Raw genomic sequence first — 21,928 nt, 5'->3', positions numbered from 1 at the left:
GTAGATTTTTTTTTTCAGTACGGGATCTAACGTAATGAAAAATAATTATCCTTATTTTAATATGGTCTTCCCTTCTGATTAATTCAGAGAGTTTCCCACATAAAAGTTATACCAAGGAGACAACATACCTATGAAGTATAATTGTCAGGTACTATAATCCCTGTTTTAAAGGAAACAGAAATATCTCATTCGGGACGGCTGTGTGGCTCAGTGGTTGAGTGTCTACCTTTGGCTCAGGTGGTGATCCTGGGATTCTGGGATCGAGTCCCACATTGGGCTCCCTGCAGGGAGCCTGCTTCTCCCTCTGCCTGTGTCTCTGCCTTTCTCTCTGTGTCTCTCATGAATAAATAAATAAAATCTTAAAAAAATATTCATTCATTCATTTATTCAATCAAGCAGGGTGATACAAACATTCTAGTTATGTTAAATCAGGTCATAAAACTCAAAAGTGAAAATATTCTAAAAAATAATTGAAATTAGTCTCAATGTTGAGATCTCATTCTTCCCAAGGCAAGAAAACTTAATTTGGCCAGTTCCACATGTACTTTTGTTACCTACGAATCTCTCCTGTACCCAAATCATTTCTGGTTAAAATGTAATCTCTTTATAACCATCTCACTCCCCCTTGTACTTCTCAGGGTAGCCACTAAATTCTTTGGGGTAGAGTGTGGAGGTAGGTGGCAAGGGGAGATACCTGGTTCTCAGAGGTGAACACCCTTGGCTTTACCTCAGAAGCTGATGTCCACTTTTCCATTGCTTTTGGATCACTGATCTATGCACTTAGCTCTGCCCTTCTTTGTTTTGACCTCTAAGCCATTTCACAGCTTTATAGTCCTCTCTCAGACCCTTTGAATGGTTTTTAATGCTATAGATACTAAAGAACAGATTTGGGGGCATTTCTCTGGCTCTTCCTACCCAAATGCTTTATGCTAACATGCTCCTCTCTGTTGGATTATTAAAGAGAAGCTCCAGGCCCTTGGGTGTTTTTCTGATCCCTATCCTAGCAATAGAACTGAGATCTCCTCTGTCTTCAGATCTTAGAAACATATCTGGGGGTTCTCTTATCTCTAGCTCCATAGTTTCTTTCAAGCCAATCTTGACTAAAATGGGGAGGTATAAATCCCTTCTTGGAGATACACATCAAAACCTCTGGATGAGAAAAATGGTTCCCTTGTGTTTGGGGCAGATTGCATTATTGTTTATAATTAACCACCCACTACTGCCCTATAAGATTATAATGCATGCCCATTGACATGTGATTTGCCTATGGAAGCTGTAGACTTCTTCTCCACTGATTTGGGGTTTGACTGTATGAAAGGTTTTGGGCAATAGGATTTGAGTGGATATGTCATGACATGCTGAAGAAGCAGCTTTAAGAGGCCACATGTGTTTCTACTAGTTCTCTGGTTCTTCCCATATGTCATGAGACATGTATGCCAAGTCCCATACAGGGGCTGCTTCTTCAGCCTGGGACCTGGAACAAGAAGACCTAGGGAGCTTATCCACAGCATGTTATTAGTACAAGCAAGAAATAAACCTTTGTGGCAACTAGCCATTGGGATTTGGGAGTTGTTTTTAATAGCAAAGCTGACTTATACATTATGGTTTAATTTCTTTTTTTTTCTTTCAGTCCTAAAAAGCTATTCCAAACTCAAACCTTTGACTTATAAGACTGTTGCCACACCATGAGCTTCAAATGTCTATTAAACAAACATCTGAGACTTGCCTTCTTTTTCCCTGAGGTGAGGAAGGAAATGCCCTAGCTGTTTGGGAATAATATAATACCAGGGGCAGAGGACATGGAAATGTATGTATGTGTGCACAGAGCTGGAGTGTGAGGTACCTCAGTGAATACTTCAGAGTTTTATCCTGTCATTCAAAATTGAATGAAAGAATGAAATATACAGTTTGAGAAATCCCAAGATATGTATCTTTTCTGTCCTTAAGAAATTTATAGGGCAGGTTAGTGATTTCTTTAGGTAACTATAATATGAGGCAATAAATATTAAGTATGTCATCAGGGTGTGCAGAGAAGTGCTATGGAGGTCATCGAAGAAGAGTCCTTGAAGGATAGGTAGGATTTAGAAATACAGGGATGGGGAGAAAAAGCACTTTGCACCCAAGATGCAGATAGAGCTAAATTAGAGAGGCAGGAAAGTGAGTGTCATGTATGGTATGAGTAAACAGGTAAATGCTAGTGATTGTTTTGTTCATCATTAGACTGGTGGGAGAGTTAGGTTGGAAAGGCTAGCAGGGGTGCTGTTGCAGTCCTAGCTAAAGAGTATAGACTGTGGAGTGGCTAAAGGCCATGCAGTAAAAGGGCTGGAAAGTGGATTTCAGCAGCATTTATCATTCTAAAAACAATGTGTCCCTTTAAGATTTTGACACATAAAGTATGTATACAAAAATTGGAGAATCATGGGCAGCCCAGGTGGCTCAGCGGTTTAGCTCGCCTTCAGCTCAGGAAATGATCCTGGAGACCCGGGATTAAGTCCCACGTCGGGCTCCTTGCACAGAGCCTGCTTCTCCCTCTGCCTGTGTCTCTGCCTCTCTCTCTCCTCTCTCTGTGTTTCTCATAAATAATTAAATAAATAAAAAAAATCTTTTAAAAAATTGGAGAATCAATTCAGAAAAATTCTCTTTTCTACCTAGGCCTGATAGATTACTTTCCCTAAATGGCCTGCGCGCACTAGCTGTGTGTGTATGATTGCTGAATTATCGTATTTATGAAGCCTTTTCTGGAAAACAGTCAACCTGGTTTGTTGTTGGTGTTACTGAACGGTGTGTTTCTTTCAAAGAAACAGCCTTAATTTCCTGCAGTAGTTGCCTACTACTAGCTCACATCTTGCTGTACTTACATCTCCTTGAAATTTTACACTTGATCTTAGCCAAAAGGCTGAGAAGCGATCTCTCCTTGAAATTTTAATTAATGATTAGAAAATAAGTACATGGTCATAATGGCACTGTACACTTAAAATGGTGAAAATGGTAAATTTATGTATATTTTGCCACCGCCCCCCCTCCCCCCAGCAAATCTTCCTATGGAATAGTTCACAAATTAATAGACGTTTAGAGCTGGAAATTCCTCAGCTCATCTCTCATTGTCAATCCTACAGGTGTCGAGGTTGACTAGCAGATGTGACACTCTACACCAGCCAATCTTTTTCTGGTCTTTTCTGCCCTGCAGATAGGGATCCAGGGTCTAGGAGAAAAGTCGTCTCTATCTCTTGCCCACCGTGGTAGAGGAGTGTGTGTTGTGTGTGTTTGCGCACACACGTGCGCACACGCGCCCTTGTGTGACTGGAGACCACTGAACCGCCAGCCACAGTGTCCTTCCTCCATTCCGGGGAAAGGTACGGTCTACGGGTTCTGTTACAGCACTCCAAGGGATCCTGGACCATCCGGCGGGACCTGAGGCGGCAGCCCCGGACGGACGGCGGGGCTGGAGTGAAAAAAGGTTTGGATCTCAATGACAGCACATGAAAGTTGCAAAAGGTCTGCCCAAGCGCCTGCTCCGGATCAACTTTCCACCGCGGACGTGATGAGCAGCTCTCGGGGCGCGTCGGCGGGGTGATGCGCCCTGCTCCCGCCTGTGCTTGCTCCGCATCGGCGCCCCAGCTCTGGCGTCCGCACCTGGCCGGCGCGCGCCCCGAGGGTCAGCGACCCACGCCAGAGCCGCCCGCGGGCCGCCGCCCCTGCTGCTGCCGCTGCTGCTGCCGCTGCTGCCGCCTCCGCCGCCGCGGCCGCCGCCGGGCCCGCCCGGCCTGGCACATGCGCAGTGGCGACGCCGGGCCGGCGCCTTCAGTCTCCTCCTCCGCCGCCTCCCGGTTCCGCAGTCACTTCCTGCAGCTGTTTCCCTGTGGGTCCGGCTGGACCGACTTTTGACAGTCAGCCTTCAGCCGCGGCGGGGGCCTGGCGGGGGCCAGCCGGCAAAGTTGCGCCGGGGAAGGCGGAGTGGAGGCGGGCCGAGCCGGGCGCCGCGGGCGGAGCGCGGCGAGCAGGCTCCCGGCGCGTCCCGAGGGTTCCGGTGAGTCGGGCGGTCGCGAGCCGCGGGGCATGCAGGACGCGCCCGGGAGCGCCGGCGCCGAGCGGCGCCCTGCGGCTGCGGGTTCCCACCTGCCCTCCACGTGACAGCCTTGCGCCGCTTTTATTTATGTGTTTGGTGCTGAGCTGCTCACGTGCGCCGCGCGGAGCGCCCGGGCGTGCAGCTCCGGGGGCCACGGGGGATTCCATCTTCGGTGCTGGCAGCCTCGCGGGGCAGAGGTGCGCGTGTGCGCGGGCACCCTAGGACCGCGGGCCGTCCGTGGGCGATGCCGAAGTGCCGTAGCTCACATGCAAGTGTGCAAACGATCCCCTTGGATTAGGAAGCGTCACAGCCGAGACTGGAAAACATTCGCCAATTCACCAAGGCCTCCCCCCCCCCGCCCCCCCCAGATCCCTGCGTTCTTTTGAGTCTTCCTTATATGATTTACCTTGCTCAGCTGGTTATTTTTCTATTTTCCCCTCTCTCCTTCCTCCCCGCTGCGTTCCGATGACCTCTGAATAATGCTCCCCGATTCCCCCTCATTTCCAGGATTCCCGATTACTGTACAGACCTCCTTAGTTCGCTGAGGTGCCAATTACCTGTTCCTTTACACCGTTCTCTTTCCTCTGTAGGTTTCTCCAAATGAGAAAGTGATTGCCTTTAATACAGTCTGTGAAGAGTAGGCCCCAGTTCAATCATGAAAACTATGTGATGATCATCCGTTTTCTTTAAACAAGGGTATATATACCACGAAGCTTTGACTTTATTGTCTCCGCAAACCTCCCTTCCGAACCAGGACATTAACCACCATAAATCCTTATGTCACTCCAAGCATCAAATGAAATGCAATGGTTTTTAAGATCTGAGGCATATATTATTTACATCAGCTGCCGAGTTAGTTTCTTTTAATCTCATGCAGTAGCTGAACAGATCCGAGTGGCATATGCTTTGGGTCTCTCTGTATTCCACCTTCATGCTTTCACTAAAGGTTCGGTTTTATTTCTTTTAGATTTCTGCTAGTTTTTGTTTGCCAGCATGGTAATACCTGATGTAGTTGTTATGCACAGAGCCTCTTTGGGAGTTATGTTATCGTTTCGATTGTTAAATATTACAAGAAATAACCTTGAAATACCTAGCTATTCTTTAAAAATTTTGAAGATAAAATGTGATAATGGGTATGTCTGTACTTGGCAAGAATTTTTTTCTGTAACACAGGGGATTTTATCACTTCCAAAAAGGGGTCTCTTGGACCTCTGTGCTTGGAGACTGGCCTTTATTTTGATGGAAACCTGTAGGCAACACTGGGGGAGATGCGTGCTGGAATTTCCTCAAGTGGGAGTGAGCTTTCATAAAACAAGTCCAGACATGTCTAGGCGATCAGTAGTATTTGATTTTGTTTATATTGTTGATTTCCTTTATCTAGATGTTTCAATACCCTCCTCCATTTTCTCTTCTGAACTGGCAGCTTGTTTGTGGCAGTTTGGTATGCCTCTGTACAGGTGGTATGTGTAGTCTTTTAATATTATGAATTATTATGAATCATTAGGTAGTTAACTTGTTGAATGAGTGAATTTTGTCTCCTTAGTTTTCCTTTTTAAAATGTCCATGCCTGTCTTTGCTTGATTTAATTGAGAGGAATAATATGATTACAGAGAATCTGACTTTTTAAAGCTTCTAAATTTGTATTGCTTTTCTTTATCTTCCCAGAGCATATGGACAGCATACTTATGCTTAAGTATAAAAAAATACAGTCTTCTTTTAAATATGATGCGTGAGAAGTATTGTTGAATAATATGACTAACTTTTGTACTTTGCCCTTAACTACATTATTTCCCCATTGCACTGATGATATCTTCTGCTGCCCCAGACCCTGAATTTAATATAAAAGTTGTTACTTGACTGCAATGTCCATGTGTATACTTACTAGATTTGGTAAAAGAGACTTAACTTTTTTAAATTTTGGTTAATTTTAGTAAATGCATTATCATCTGAAAATATACACATTTCTCTTGCAGATGGAAAATTTCAACAGTTTAAAATAGCCATTGTTTATTGACCAAAGAAAGAGGTTTTAATAGTATTGAGAGAGTGGAAGGAATTGTGTATTTTGGAATAAGGATTTTAATTTGGGTTAATTAGAATCATGGGAACTCATAACGTGTACTGTGGTTCATTTTGAGATACTCGGGGTTAGAAAGCACCATCTGGGTGGAAGGCAGGAGAAATCATGTATAAAATCGAAGAGCTATTAGAACATATTGGATGTTTTCTGAGTGAAACAGAAAAATCAGTTATGTAATAAAAAGAGGAAAGGAGATTGCTCTAAGACTGAGGAACTAGAATTAAATGGGGGCTTATGACAGTGTGATCCATTACCTCATAGGACATTTGCTTATTGCACTGTTATGCAGGTAATTTATGACTAGAAGGAGAGAAAATATTCTGATTTTATAGGGGACTCATGAAGGCTATATGAGGTGGGGTCCTAAGCTCAAGGGCCTACAGGGAGCAGGTAAGTAACACAAATACAGACAGCAGGCTAAGTGGGAAGGAAGTGGCCTGGAGAAGGCAGACCTGGCTACTGGGGACAGTGCCTTTCAGCACTAACTAGATAATTGTCCATGTAGGGCCATGGGCCCAATGTTGCCAGATCATCCTTTTATCAGGAGAAACCATGAATCTTGATTTTAAAATGTTGATGACTAACTCAATTTAAAAAGTGAAAGCAAAACAAAACACTGTATATTCAAAACAGACACATCTGAGGCTGCATGTGGCCTACACACTGTCTGCAGCCTCTGCTGTGAGGAGTCATTGGCTTACCTATTTAAATATTATTGGTTGATGGGAAGGAACTCTTTTATTTATTTTTGTTACATAGTAACTGAGTTATTCCTAGACTTCCTTGATATTTTAGCTAGCGCTAGAAGTGTTTTAAGGGTTCTGAGACATGAAAGTCTATATTTCGCTCTTTTTGATTCATCTGGTTGGAAAGACTAGTTTGGATGGAAAGGAGACATTTGCTAAGCCAGTGGTGTTTTTGTCTATGCATAATTATCATCGAGAGTGTTTAAGTGTAAGTGTGCCTGAGGGAAGGGGTCCGGACTAGGTGACCTTTGATGTCCATTTCATCCATGTGACTTTTAGATTTAATTAGCCAGGATGCAATGCTATTAATGTTCATAGGCCAGAGGGACCGCAGTTGGAGCTGTGCCAAGCAAAATAAAGTGAAATCTATAAAGCTGTTCTCAGTGGAAGAGCATGGGGTCAGTGTGGATTAACAGATAGGGGACGTCTGCTAGACGAGGCAAAAAGAAATCCCAAAGGTGGTATGGAGAAGTAGAGGAAGGGGTCATTTACATGTTTGCTGAGGTCACATTTTTAACTGAGGTTTTTTTTTTTTTTTTTTCTTTTTTCTTTTTTTTTTTGCTGTTGATTCAGGTTTGAAGATCTGACTTCTCATCGCCCATTGGATTATGCCCAAGGCTTTCCTACCCAATGATCCTCTTGCAACACGCCGGGCTTCCTCTGCCTAAGCAGCCCTCATCCTCTCCTCCTATGTCAGTGGCCGCCAGGTCTACAGGAACCTTGCAACTTCCTCCACAGAAGCCTTTTGGGCAGGAGGCTTCCTTGCCTCTGGCAGGGGAAGAAGAGTTACCTAAGGGAGGGGAGCAAGACTCTGCCCTGGAGGAGCTATGTAAGCCCCTGTACTGCAAACTCTGCAATGTTACCTTGAACTCAGCGCAGCAAGCCCAAGCTCATTATCAGGTAAGGGGAGAAAAGAAAGTCCGGCCTTTAGTGAGAGAACCTTTTAGGGCTTTGCCCATTTCAGAGTCTTCTCTCCAGATATGACCAGTTGTGCCTGTAATAATCAAAATGGCTTAGTGAACAACTACATTTTAGTTTGTTTGATTAAAAGCATAATGTTCCTACATTAAAAGAAAGCATCACTTTTCTTAGAATGGGATCTCAACCTAATTGTGTGGCTTTTGATAGTTTCCTAGTCATTGTAGGCTAGTGTACATCATCTATGCTTGTGTACAAACCTGTGATTCTAAAGTGAATAGGTATTTGAAACATGATGTACCAAACTCAATTCAGTGTCAAACTGTTTAGGAGACTTAGCCTTTTAAATATTCTCCTCCAGCTAATACAGTTTGCATCAATTCAAGGTAATCTGTCTATGAATGTTATGCTTTTTCTTTTTCTTTTTTTTTTAAGATTTTATTTATTCATGAGAGGCAAAGAAAGAGAGGCAGAGACATAGAGGGAGAAGTAGGCTCCATGCAGGGAGCCCAGTGAGGGACTCGAACCCACAGCCCTGGGATCACGACCTTAGCCAAAGGCAGACGTCTGCTCAACCACTGAGCCACTCAGGTGTCCCTGTTATGCTTTTTATATTTGGCCTCTGACTCTTCTTATGTCACTGCTAAGGAAAACAGGTATTTTTCTGTGGTTGGAATAAAATGACATTGGAATATTGAACCTTACCTCATAAGGAAGCGTACTCTGAACTGATCATCATTTCTAAGACTTAAAGCTTTCACCTCCATGTAGAATGTCTAGTGGGAAGGACAGTTTTACAGGGTGTAATTACCTAAGAACAAATAGAAAGCTAACCTTTGGCTAGAGAGAGTACAGTATTTCTTTTTATTTTAGATTGCTATCCATATGCAATTATATAATTTCCTTTTTTAGAGAAAGGAGACCCGAGAAGCAATTGAGGTCAAATGCCACTGAATGAAAGGATGTCTTCTGGGTCAGCCTTGTTTTGACTATTTATTTTCTGCACAAGTAGCTGCAATAATAAGACATGGTAGAAAGAAGACTTACACAGCTATTTCTTCTATCGTGCCATTCTGTCTCTAACTTAAAGTTTTTATTGACTCTAGGTGTAAATCTTTTTGTTTTGTTTTGATCCTAAAGACTGATGATTGTGTCACTTTGTGATTGTACCTCAGAAATATTTTGATGGTGTATTGTTTTCCCTGGGATTTAGGGGAAGATATAATATGTTGCTTCCCTGGAGTTCTCTTTGTTTGGGTTTGTTTTGCCCTCAGGTGTAGGGAGTTGAGTTAATTATATCTCCGATCTTGGCACGTGTCCTCAGCGGTACATAAAGGCATCTTCTGGTTTTATTTTTACGCACCCCCCCCCCCCTTCTTCAATCCTACTCTTGTTTCCTCTGTGTACCACTCTCCAAACCACAGTGGTTGGATACAGGGTCTTCCTTTGCCTATCTTACTGTTTGAGGGGTGTTGGTTAGGATAGTGCTTCTCAAACCCAAGACACAGTGCTAGCTTTCCTCTTCATCTATTCCTGTGGATATTCAGTTTTATAGCCTAAGATTCACTTTGAAAAATCATGCTTGAGTTCTAAAGTTTTTATTTTTAGGTATGTAAAGCCCCTGGTAAGTCATTAACTTGAGAAAACCCACCTGTGTGCCCTCTAAAGAAGAATTGTTTACTTTTATGAGGTAAACCTCTTGGGAAATGTGTAATTTTAATATGTGTGTATGGATTATACCTGTATCTCCTGCCTGTTTGTTTCTCCTAATATCACTTTGTGTCTCTATAAAAGGCAGTGATGGCTGCTTTTGGTTATGCATAGAGAGGATTCAGTTTGAGCAGGCTCATTGGATTATAAGGTTTAAATTAGATAAGAAACAATCTGCATTTATATGGATTTTTTCTTTGATTCTACATTTGTGTGTGTGCGCGCGCTCTGAACTTTTTAGTTAATAGGGTTAGTAATTATACTTAATTTCAGCTCTGTCCATAATGTGGTAAATATATCAATTAGAAAATATGGGAATAGGGAAGTGAAATTTGGGTAAGTGTCTCAATAATCAAGAATTTTTAAGTGGAAGAGTTGGAGAAGGAGGACAGTCTGTTGTAGTGGATAATTTAAGCAGCCTAGAACTAGGGTAAAGATGAAGAAGCTAGTGGGTATTAAGAAAGTAGAACCTAATGGAAAATTAAAAGTTTGGGTTTTTCTAAGAGTTTATTTTTAAGAGCTTAGGAGCAAAGATTTGAATGAAGAAGGTTTGGGGATTTTTTTTTTAATTTTTTTATTTATTTATGATAGTCACAGAGAGAGAAGAGAGAGAGGCAGAGACATAGAGGGAGAAGCAGGCTCCATGCACTGGGAGCCCGACGTGGGATTCGATCCCGGGTCTCCAGGATCGCACCCTGGGCCAAAGGCAGGCGCCAAACCGCTGCGCCACTCAGGGATCCCGGATTTTTTTGTTTTTGTTTTTCTTTACAGAGAAACAAGTCAAAGCAGTTAGTGTATGAAAGTGTGGAGCAATTTCATTAGGATAGTACAGGAGAAAGTTAACTTTAGAAGTGAAATCTGGATTTCAACAAGAAAGATATGGTCAAGATGAGGGAGTGTGGATCAAAGAGTAGATCAGAATAATAAACAATCAGAGCATGAACATAACTTAGAGGTGGGTGAAACCACCATAGAAGGGAAACATAAAAATGCCAGCCTGAAAGTTGCATCAAACGCCATATACATGGTACATAAGTAGGCAGTGATTTAAAAAGGCTATTGAAGACAAGGGTAGGACCATCGAGTAAGGCTTACCAAGGCCCGGGAATAGGCAGATTGGCAGTGATTGTAAGTAGACTACTACAACAAAGTGGTAGATGAGATGATGGAAAGTTTTATTTCTGAAAACCTGCTTTATAATTTTTAATACAGAGTGGTACCAAGACCGCAAATTCACTATTTCAGTTATGTGTGGGATAAAAGGGGTCAGTGGTAGTCTGTTTGTAAGCTAGAAACACATTTGTGTGAAGTGATAAATCACTGTGATTACATTACTCCAAATGGTTGAGTCAGTTGATGCCATTGTTGAAATTGCAAAGTTTCAGATTGCCCAGGGTATTGTAAACAATCTTCAGTCTGGTGTGAACAGTGTTATATTAGAGTCTAACTGTATCATATTCCAGAAATCCAGGACACGTAATGGGAGCTGCTCAATCAATACTTCCCTTTAAACTCACTACTTCTTTCCCTGACATCCCGCTAACATTCCTAAGTTGGGGCTGTTGTAGCAATGATCTTTGTGTATCTGTGGTTGCCACAGATTTGCTTTTATTCCCAGGACTTTTTAACCTAGTCATTCTGCTTCAAAATACCCTGAATTGTTGTTTTAGTTTAGTAAGATTACCTATTTTTACAGTCTCAGAATTATGACTTTAGTTATATATTAATTTAAAATAAAATCTTTGGAAGAGAAAACATGTCTTCATTTTATTAAAATCTATCTGCTGCCTGCAGGTTACGTAGGGCAAGCCTGGCATGGAGTAACACAACACTGTCTTAGCAGCAAACATGCCCAGAGGAAGAACTACTTCAGATGGAAGGTCATTAACCCAAATAAAACAAGCAAAAAACAAAACTGGATGAATTTTACATGTCCATTTAAAAAATGGTCTGAGTTCATCATGCAGAGAATGCAATTGATATTATCCCAAAATTTAGAATACTGATTTTGGCACTCATATTTTAACAGGGGTCACTCAGGTTTGGATGACATCATCACCAACTCTAATCTCAGCTAATTTTTATGTTTTCAGAGTTCTCCCACCTGGTTGTTTTCCAAATGAACTTGCACTGGACTGAGAATAGTCCAAATGCACTTCACAGGGGGACAGAAGTTCTCTATGATGCTGCTGGTAGCTGCACCTTGCCAGCTCTCTCCCTCAATCCCTGTACCCCCTACCTCGTTTCTTCTTACTTCCCAAGAGTACATATCCCTTCTTCTGACAGGCTGATTCCTCACCCTAACTCTGGATTTCATCACCTGTCATCACTTCTTTACCTTGATCAAATTAAAAAGCTACTCAGGTTTTTCTATGTAAATAAAAATAGCAACAGCAACCTTCCCTTTGTTTTAATCCCTCTCATTGGCAGCTTTTCTCCTCTCCTTAGGGTTCTGACAAGTATAAGTGTCCTCTCCCTATCTCTATTTCCCATTTATTCCCCTGCCCACCACTGCATTCTGGTTTTATTCCAATATTCTACTAAAATGGCCCTCTCCATGGTCACCTGTGACCTTACAGGCCAAATCTAGCTCTCACTTGACCTTTTGTAGCATTTGCCACAGGTAGCAGCTTCCTCAACACATCGAAAGGAATTGTAGCTCAAAACAATACCTGTAGAACAAAAGGTGTATAATGAAAAGCAGTAATCACCTGTGCTCCCTTCCTCTTCCATCACCATTTCTTCTCCATTCTCCTTTCCACCTCTCGTCTTGTGTTGGCTCTAGTTTTACTTTGATACCATTGAGGTTGATCACATTTCTGTTTATTCCGTAATCAGGTTAAGTTTACCATGCTCTATTTGTAGGTTGATTCCAATTGTTGAAAACCAACACGCAGCTTTTGCCTTACTAGAAGTAGGAGTATATTGTTCACCACAGAGTTGTCTTCTTCTCTGTTTCCAATGTCACAATCCTATGCTACTCAAGAGGGATGGATGGATGGCCCTTTCTTGAATGCCACCAACTGCTCAAAATCATCCTCTTTTCAGTTTGTTTCCTATGTATTGTAACTTAGAAATCACCTTTTGTATTTCCTTGAGTTTCTGACACTTTAAAAAAGAGGGAGAAGAATCTTATGCATTTATAAGAAAACAGCCATCAGCTTCTTAATCTTTCTTTTTATTGCTTACGATCTGCTTCATACATCTTCATTAAACCCACTGATGTCCTCTTTTAATTTGAACTAGTTGTTTTATTACTGGATCATGACTTCATGTGTAGCTTATTGTATATCCTAGGTTTAATTGCTTTTCTTCTTTTCCCTCCTTTTTCTTACATAATGTATCTTTATTATCCCTATTTCCCTCTCCAGACTCTCAGTCACACTTGCTGTTGTGTGGAATCCCTCCACCTTCCTGTTTCATTTGCAACTGGTTGCCCTCTAGGTTTGCTGCACAGCTGTCGAATTTGGATTTCTCTTTATTGCTCTCTGGCTTGGGCTACATGGTTTTCTAAACATGCATGCTTGCTTTCTCTTTTTCATTTTATTTTAAGAGAGAGTTGTGTTGTAACATACATTTACATTTATTCTTTCTTCAAGTAATGTGTGTGCATGTGTGTGTGTTTTGTTGTTGTGTTTTTTTTTTTTTTTTTTTTTTGTAATCTGTATTGCTGATGAGAAATCTTACCCTGATTCTTATTCTTTTGTGGGTGACTTACTTTAATTTGGAGCATTGTTATTCCTTCTGGAAGCTCTTAGGCTCTCCTTTGGATCCTTGATACCTGAAATTTTACAGTGATGGATGTGTTTAGTTGTGCATCTTTTTTCATTTGTCTTGCACCAGTAGTTTCTTCAGTTTGCATATTCCTGTTTCTCTTGAGCTCTGGGAAATTTTCTTTGATACTGTTTCCTTGATGATATTCTTCTCTGGTTTTTTGTTTCAGTCTCTTTTCCTGGTAATTCTATTAGTGCTAGCCTGGACTAGCTGGATTGATTCTTTATATTGCTTCTCTCTTCTCTCTTTTATCATTTCCATATTTCTGTGAGGTATTCTTGAATTCTAACCCTCTATTGAATTGTTTTCATTTTGACAAGTATGTCCTTAATTTTAAGAGTTTTTTTTTAAATTTTTTATCGTTCCCTTTGCTAGCATCTGTTTTATAGGCTATTAATTAAGAACATGAAATCATAGACTTTGAGGTCAGTAGCCTTCAAATTGTAGTCTTACTACTTACTAGATGTGTGACATTGGAAGAATTATTTCCTAACTTCTCTGTGTCTCATGAAGAAGATGATGATGATACTAATGATACCTGCATATTAGTATATATGACATTTAGAACAGTTCGTGGTACCTGAGATGTCCTTAATACTGTTGGGTTTTCCTAGGGTGCAGTGGAGCATGGTGGTATGGTTTCTGGAATGAGAATAGCCCTGGCTCTGCTATTTACTTATAGGTTTGGGCAAGTTTATTTTATTTTATTAACTTTTAAGTGATTAACATTTAACTTACAAACCAATTCCAAAAGCAGTACAAAGAATTCCTGCATGTACCTCATCCAGATTCCCCAAATGTTAATACTTATATAACTGTCTTACGATTATCAAAATCAGGAAATTAACCCTGATATCAATAATATTATCTAATCTACAGACTACATTTCACCAATTATCTAATTTCTGGTTCCAGAATCCAATCCAGGATGAAATTTTGCATGTGGTTGGTTGTTTTGCCTCCTTTAATCTGGACAGGTTTCATTTTTCTTTGCTTTTTACAATCTTGTGATTTTTGAAGAATTGTTTTGTAGAATATCCCAATTTGGTTTTGATTGATGTTTTCTCATGATTGAATTCAGGTTATGTTTTGTTGTTGTTTGTTTGTTTTTTTTGGCAAGAAAACCACAGAAGTGATGTATTGTCTTTCCTAGTGCATCATATTAGGAAGGTTGTGAGTATTTTGTATCACTGATACTATTAACTTTGATCACTGGTTAAGATGGTGTCTGCTAGGGTTCTTCTTTATAAAGTTACTGTTTTTCTTCTGGTGTTTAATAAGTTTTATGTGGGGAGATACTTTGAGACTATGTGAATTTTTTTTTTTTTTTTACTATGTGAATATTTTATTTCTCATGGTATTTTCACTCAGTAATTTTGGCATCCAATGATGATTCTTCCCTACAGTGATTATTACTGTGGTGTTTGCCAAATGGTGATTTTTCTGTTTTGATTATTCTTTCTACATTTATTGATTGGAATTCTACTTTAAGGAAGAACTTTCTGTTTTCATTCATTCATTCATCCAGTCACCATAGATTATGGTTTCTTACTTTATTCTGGTATATAATCTATTAGAATCATTATTTATCCTGATGTTTATTTTGTTACAGATTTGAACAGTGTGAGCCCCTTCAAATTGGTGCTTGTGTCCTTTTAACATATCCCTGTAATTTTTGTTATATTTCCTTAATTATTAAAAACAAAAGATTCAAGGATTTTCTTGTATTTTCCCCATGCCAGCCATTTCTTCAAGGAGCCAGGTTTCTTTTATTGGAAAATGGTATTTAGAAACTAAAATCCGAGTGCAGGGCATGCTTTTCACTACTGGGATGTTACTGTTTTTAGATCCTCTCAGTGACAGAACTAATAATATTTATCTACATATATACACATTTATATTTATGTGAACATATATTGAAAGCTGAGTTCTGACTGATACTTCCAATTTCAATAAAACATGACAATGTTCATTCTAACCTTCTATCTTTTATTCATGTTTCACTCCTTTCTTTGATAGTGAAAAATGTAGGCTTTTATTAACCACATTAACCACAGAACGAACACACACACACACACACACACACACACACACACACTTTTTCTTTCTCTCTCAGTATGTATAGTTTGGGGATTGGTAAGCTATATACCTATGAAAAACAAACCTAAGCAGGGGATAGCATTTGTGTATTGTTCTTTTTGTCTTTAGCATGATATATAGTCAAATACTATTTTACAGTTATTTATGTTACAAAGATGCTGCCTGCTAAGGTTCTTATTTTGTAAAGTTACTATTTTTCTTTTTGTGTTTAATAAGTATCATGGGGGAGATACTTTAAGACCAAATGAATAGTTTTTTTCTTCCTCTCCCCATTTAGTATGGTTTTGTGATTAATTTTTTTATATAGTTATTTGTTTGTTTATATTTATATTTCATTTTGGGTCCTTCCCAATCCTTGCAGACTTTGATTCTTTTTCTAAGTTTGTGAAGTGCTAATATAGTTCTAAAAGTCAGAACAATACAAAAATGTATACATAGAAAAGTGTCACACCCTGCAATCCCTTGTAGTTCATTCTCTTTCCTCTATTTATACATTTTTATTTTATTTTTATTTTCTGAGAGAGAGCAAGAGAGCAAGTGTGTGAGTGGGGCAGGGAGGAGCAGAGGGGAAGGGAGCGAGAGAATCTTAAGGATGCTCCATGCTCAGCACAGAGCCCAATGCTAGGATCAATCTCATGACCTGAGCTGAAATCGGGTGTCAAACACTTAACTGAGCCACCCAGGTGCCCTTTTATACATTTTTAAATGATTTTACTACCCTGTTCAGTTATTTAATGTGTTGCTATCTGGGTTTGACAGTTTTTAATGTATCTCTATTGCAGAATCAATGAACTTATTCTATCTTCTTCCTTTTTCTATTTTTTGCTGCATTATTTCCATTTTGTCATAATGTGTAATATTTGAACATAAATCTTTCACCCTCATTTCCACCGTTAATTTAGTCTTTGATTTACAATTATATCTATGAAAATACTCACCATTAGCCCTTTTGCAGAAGTTTTCCCAATCATTTCTTGGTTGAATGAAGCTCCAAAAGATTCCTTAAGTGGAACATGCCAAGTATTGAATTCCTAGGGTTGTGTATATTTAAAATGCTTTTCTACAGTCTTGACCCTGGATATAGGGATGGTTGGCTATTCTTAAAATCCTTAGTTCACACTTTCATTAAGTTAAAAAAAATGATTCTCAACTACTGCTTTGTTTTACATATTATGGAGGCCATTCTAATTCTTATGCATTTGTAAGTTATTTGATCTTTTTGCCCTAGAGAGCCTATAGTCTCATACCTTTTAAAAGATATACTTCAGATCTGATTGTTCTAATTTTCCTGGATACCTGGTATGCCTTTTCAATATGTAGATTCAGGTCTTCACTTACTTTTGGACATTTTTCTTGGGTTATAGTTCCAAATATTAGTTCTATTTGAACTAATTTGTTTTGTTTTTTGTCTTCAGGGACTCTAATTTTATATAAGGTATTCCTTCTTTACCTGTCTCCCATTTCCATTGCTTCCTCTTTAGCCCTTTAAAATTTTTCTTTATATTGTCTTCTTTTTTTAAAAAAATAAATTTATTTTTTATTGGTGTTCTACTTGCCAACATATAGAATAACACCCAGTGCTCATCCCATCAAGTGCTCCCCTCAGTGCCTGTCACCGAGTCACCCCCTACCCCCCACCCACCTCCCCTTCCACCACCCCTAGTTCGTTTCCCAGAGTTAGGAGTCTCTCATGTTCTGTCTCCCTTTCTGATATTTCCCACTCATTTTTTCTCCTTTCCCCTTTATTCCCTGTCACTATTTTTTATATTCCCCAAACGAATGAGACCATATAATGTTTGTCCTTCTCCGATTGACTTATTTTACTCAGCATAATACCCTCCAGTTCCATCCACTTCGAAGCAAATGGTGGGTATTTGTCGTTTCTAATGGCTGAGGAATATTCCATTGTATACATAGACCACATCTTCTTTATCCATTCATCTTTCGATGGACACCGAGGCTCCTTCCACAGTTTGGCTATTGTGGACATTGCTGCTATAAATATTGGGGTGCAGGTGTCCTGGCGTTTCACTGCATCTGTATCTTTGGAGTAAATCCCCAGCAGTGCAATTGCTGGGTCGTAGGGCAGGTCTATTTTTAACTCTTTGAGGAACCTCCACACAGTTTTCCAGAGTGGCTGCACCAGTTCACATTCCCACCAACAGTGCAGGAGGGTTCCCCTTTCTCCACATCCTCTCCAACATTTGTTGTTTCCTGCCTTGTTAATTTTCCCCATTCTCACTGGTGTGAGGTGGTATCTCATTATGGTTTTGATTTGTATTTCCCTGATGGCCAGTGATGCGAAGCATTTTCTCATGTGCATGTTGGCCATGTCTGTGTCTTCCTTATATTGTCTTATTTTCTTGATTGCCTTTCTGTCTTTCTTCAGTGCCTCTTACTACATTTTTATTTGTGTGTACTCTCCTTTGGCATATATTTACTTCTCATTTTTGATACAACTCTTTTTTTCTTTCCTGAGTTTAATTACCCTACTTTAAATTTCTTATTATTTTGGCTATTTTTCTTTGTAATCTTGGATTCCTGGGTGAAGGTGATTTTTCATATTTCCAAATTCTTGTTTGAATATATTTAATTCAATTTGGAGTTTGTATTAATGGTTTTCTTCAATTTCATGTGTTTTTGGGGGGATGGTGTTCACTTGCTGAGATGTGTTAATTTTTTGGTAATAACTTTCTAGAGAATTGATTAGTTTTCATCTTTCCATTATGTGGATTTTTGGGTGGTTAATCAATAGCAATCTCTTTTATAACTGTAGCAAAGTTCACTTCTTCATTTTTTGTTTTTTTTTGGTGGTTTATATGCCCTCCAATTTTTTGCTCTTTTTTGTCTTATAGGATGCTAGTTTTCTTTTTTACCCCTTCACCTCTCAGTTGCCAAAAGGTGCCAGATCTCTCTTCCTTTTTGTCTCTTTCTCTTCCAGAAGCCACTTTTACATTTGTGATCAATTGTACATTTAAGCCCCTGTGCAGCAGTCAGTGCTCTGTTCCACCAGATCATGTTTTAGGATTCACAAACTTAGGGTGGGTTTATTTTTCCTGGTTGTGGCTTCAAAGCATTTTTAGGCCTGCTGTTAGCTCCCTCTTCTCTTTCCTGCAGTTTTTGTCAGACTGCTCTTGCTTCCTGTGAATGCTTGTGGCAGGAGCATGAGCCATGGCTTATTGGGATTTGGTGTTTTTCCCTTTTTTTAACTTTTAGTTATTTTGAAGTCTGGGCATTCTATAACTTCTACTTATGTGGAGGGCATGGCTTCTGTGCATTTTATTCCATTACTACTTTTGCACTTTTCTACATACATGTTTTCTTATTTAATATGTAGTGGTTTTCATGTTTTTAACTCCCATATTAAAAATGATTCTTACAGAAATTATTTTGCAACTTGTTCTTTTCATTCAGCATTTTGTTACAAGAATCATTCATGGTGCCATGCATGGTCCTAGAATGTTTCTTTTTTACCACTGCATAGTGCTCCATTCTATGAATAGGCTATACTTTATGCATTATCCTATACATGGACACTTAAATTATTTTTAAAAAAGATTTATTTATTTTAGAGAGAGAGAGTGTGCAAGCAGGGGAAGGGGCAAAGGGAAACAGTGAGTGAGAGAGAAGCACTCCTCACTGAGCATGGAGCCTGATGAGGGGCCTGATCCCTTGAACCTGAGATCATGACCTGAGCTAACATCAAGAGTCAGATGCTCAACCAACTGAGTCACTCAGGTACCCTGACACCTCAATTATTTTTACTTTTCAGTGTGTCCCTCCTGGGAACCTTCTTATAGATATCTCCTTAAATGTGTGTTTCTGTTTGGTGATACCTAGAAGTATAGTTCCTGGTCATAATGTATCTAGCTAGACTCTTCTTTTTTTTTTATAATAAATTAATTTTTTATTGGTGTTCACTTTGCCAACATACGGAATAACACCCAGTGCTCATCCCCTCAAGTGCCCCTCTCAGTGCCCATACCCATTCACCCCCACCCCCCGCCCTCCTCCCCTTCCACCACCCCTAGTTCATTTCCCAGAGTTAGGAGTCTCTCATGTTCTGTCTCCCTTTCTTGGTGTGAGGTGGTATCTCATTGTGGTTTTGATTTGTATTTCCCTGATGGCAAGTGATGCAGAGCATTTTCTCATGTGCATGTTGGCCATGTCTATGTCTTCCTCTGTGAGATTTCTGTTCATGTCTTTTGCCCATTTCATGATTGGATTGTTTGTTTCTTTGGTGTTGAGTTTAATAAGTTCTTTATAGATCTTGGAAACTAGCCCTTTATCTGATATGTCATTTGCAAAAATCTTCTCCCATTCTGTAGGTTGTCTTTTAGTTTTGTTGACTATATCCTTTGCGGTGCAAAAGCTTCTTATCTTGATGAAGTCCCAATAGTTCATTTTTGCTTTTGTTTCTTTTGCCTTCGTGGATGTATCTTGCAAGAAGTTACTGTGGCTGAGTTCAAAAAGGGTGTTGCCTGTGTTCTCTTCTAGGATTTTGATGGAATCTTGTCTCACATTTAGATCTTTCATCCATTTTGAGTTTATCTTTGTGTAGCTAGCCTCTTCTTTTGAACTCCTTATTCTAGGCTTCCGTAATGCCCCACTTGTCTTTTTTTTTTTTTTTTGATAGGCATTCTCATTTTTCTGGATCCTCATTTTCTGTATTATATTGTCCTAGGGCTGTGTCCTTGGCTGTCTTCTATCTACCCAGCTCTAGCTTTGATCTACTCTGATTTATCCCCCCATGCTAATCCCTAGTTGATCTTTATCAAACCCAATCCAGTCATGTAACTACTTTGCTTAAAGTCGTTCAGAGGCTCCTTTCTGCCTCTAAAGTCCAAGATCTGTTTCATCATCAAGCTTCCTATGTATCTCAACTCCTACTCTTCCCCAAAGGATCCAGATACTATCCCTCCTTGTGGCTCCTCAACACTGTTTGCTGGGCTTTTGATTATAGTATTTTTCTCTGTTCACAATTTTCTTTCCCTTTGCTCTTTACCTGCCTGGTAAACTTTTGCTCATTTTAAAAGATGACTTGATTTTCCCCTTTTCAGGGAAACTTTTTCTGATACATTTAGACAGAAGTATGAAATTCCTTCTTTCTGTTCTCCTGGAAGTTTATTCATTATCCCCATTATAGTACTTGGTTCATTTACCCAACAAATCTGATTGCCCATGCTATGCTAGTAAGTGTTCTAGACATTGGGGATAGAAGAGTAAACAAGACAGATCCTTATTTTAAAGAAGTTTACATTCCAGAGACTGTAAGAGAAAAAAAAAACAAGTAAACAGTATCATGTTAGATCATTCTAAGTGGCACTAAGATAAACTAGACTTGCAGTGTGATGGAGAATGTGTTGTGCAGAGTAGGGGAGAATGGCAAGACACTTCAGATTCAGTAAGATGCCATTTGAGTTAAGAACTGAAAGGTAAGAAGGAGCCACCCATGCAAAGATCTGAGAGAAGAACAGTCTAGGCAAAAAGGAAGACCTGGAGCTAGAATGAGTTTTCTCATAGTTCTAGAGGCCTAAAGTCTAAGATCAGAGTAATAGCATGATGGGTTCTGGTGAGGTCCTCTTCCATGTTATAGATAGCCAACTTCTCCTTGGATCCTCACATGGCAGAATGAGGGAGAGGGAGCTCTTGGGCTTCTTTTTATAAGGGCAGTGGTTACCCACATGACCTAATCACCTCCCAGAGGCTCTGCCTCCCGATACCATCACATTGGGATTAGATGTCCACACATGAATTTTGGTGGGACACAATGATTCATTCTATAACAGAGATAGATAGTTTGGGAGCTACTAACTTGTCAAATATATTTTAAATTATATTTTACCAGACATGGTAAAATAACATAGACGGAGAAGAGGGCCAAGGGTGGAGCTTTGGATGTTGCAGTGTTTAGAGAATGAGAATTGGGGGAACAAGAAGGCATCCTAGGAGACAACAGAAGGGAGTATCAATGGTGTCATGCCTAGAATTAGAATATAGTGAAGCCACAGATGTGAGGCTGGAGGTCAGCAGGACCATGGCAAGAGCACCTTTAGGGCATTCCAGTGGTCAGAAGGTAGAACTATTCCCCTTACTCTAATTAACAGCTTACATATCTTTCTTCTCTTCTTGGCATGTGCTAGTCCTTTTTATTTCTGGGGTTTAGCATATCATAGATGGTACTGAATGTTTGCCTATAGGTTTAAAGTTTACAGTGCAGTCTGAAGAAGGACATATTGTTTCACCCTCATTTAGAATGCTTTCAGACCACTCACCCTTCCCACAAGTTTGTCATTTCAAGGAGTATAATCATGTGAATAACTGCTTAAACAAAACATACTGAGAAAGGCAAATGCATTTTAATAGAGGTTCACAGTGCCTCCTGAGGCCATCCTGAAGTAGTCAGAGGGTCTTGCTTTGGTGTTCAGGAGGCCTGCATCAAACTCTGGCTCCACTACTTAGCCCAGTTAAAGGAACGTGCCAAAAAAAAAAAAAAAAAAAAAAAAAAAAAAATTAAGGAACGTGCCAGAGCAA

General features: G+C 39.8%; 1 protein-coding gene across 6 annotated transcripts in view; it reads left to right on the top strand.

Annotated features, from left to right (window-relative positions):
* ZMAT3 (zinc finger matrin-type 3) overlaps positions 1-21,928 on the top strand; it is a 64,712-nt gene that overhangs the window by 22,261 nt on the left and 20,523 nt on the right. For 2 of the 6 annotated variants that reach the window (XM_025451264.3, XM_025451266.3), the window contains one exon: positions 7,466-7,792. In XM_025451264.3, coding sequence (XP_025307049.1) covers positions 7,523-7,792 — 270 coding nt within the window. In that variant the 5' untranslated portion in view covers positions 7,466-7,522. Of the gene's footprint in view, positions 1-1,630; positions 1,743-3,824; positions 4,028-5,396; positions 5,527-7,465; positions 7,793-21,928 lie in introns of those variants that run through there. The other 4 variants (XM_025451267.3, XM_025451265.3, XM_035710218.2 and 1 more) reach the window with 4 other exon arrangements.

Source organism: Canis lupus, chromosome 34, assembly GCF_003254725.2.
Source record: "Canis lupus dingo isolate Sandy chromosome 34, ASM325472v2, whole genome shotgun sequence".
Classification (NCBI taxonomy): Eukaryota; Metazoa; Chordata; class Mammalia; order Carnivora; family Canidae; genus Canis; species Canis lupus.
Note: the sequence above shows the minus strand (reverse complement) of the source record. Positions and strands in the feature narration are given on the sequence as shown.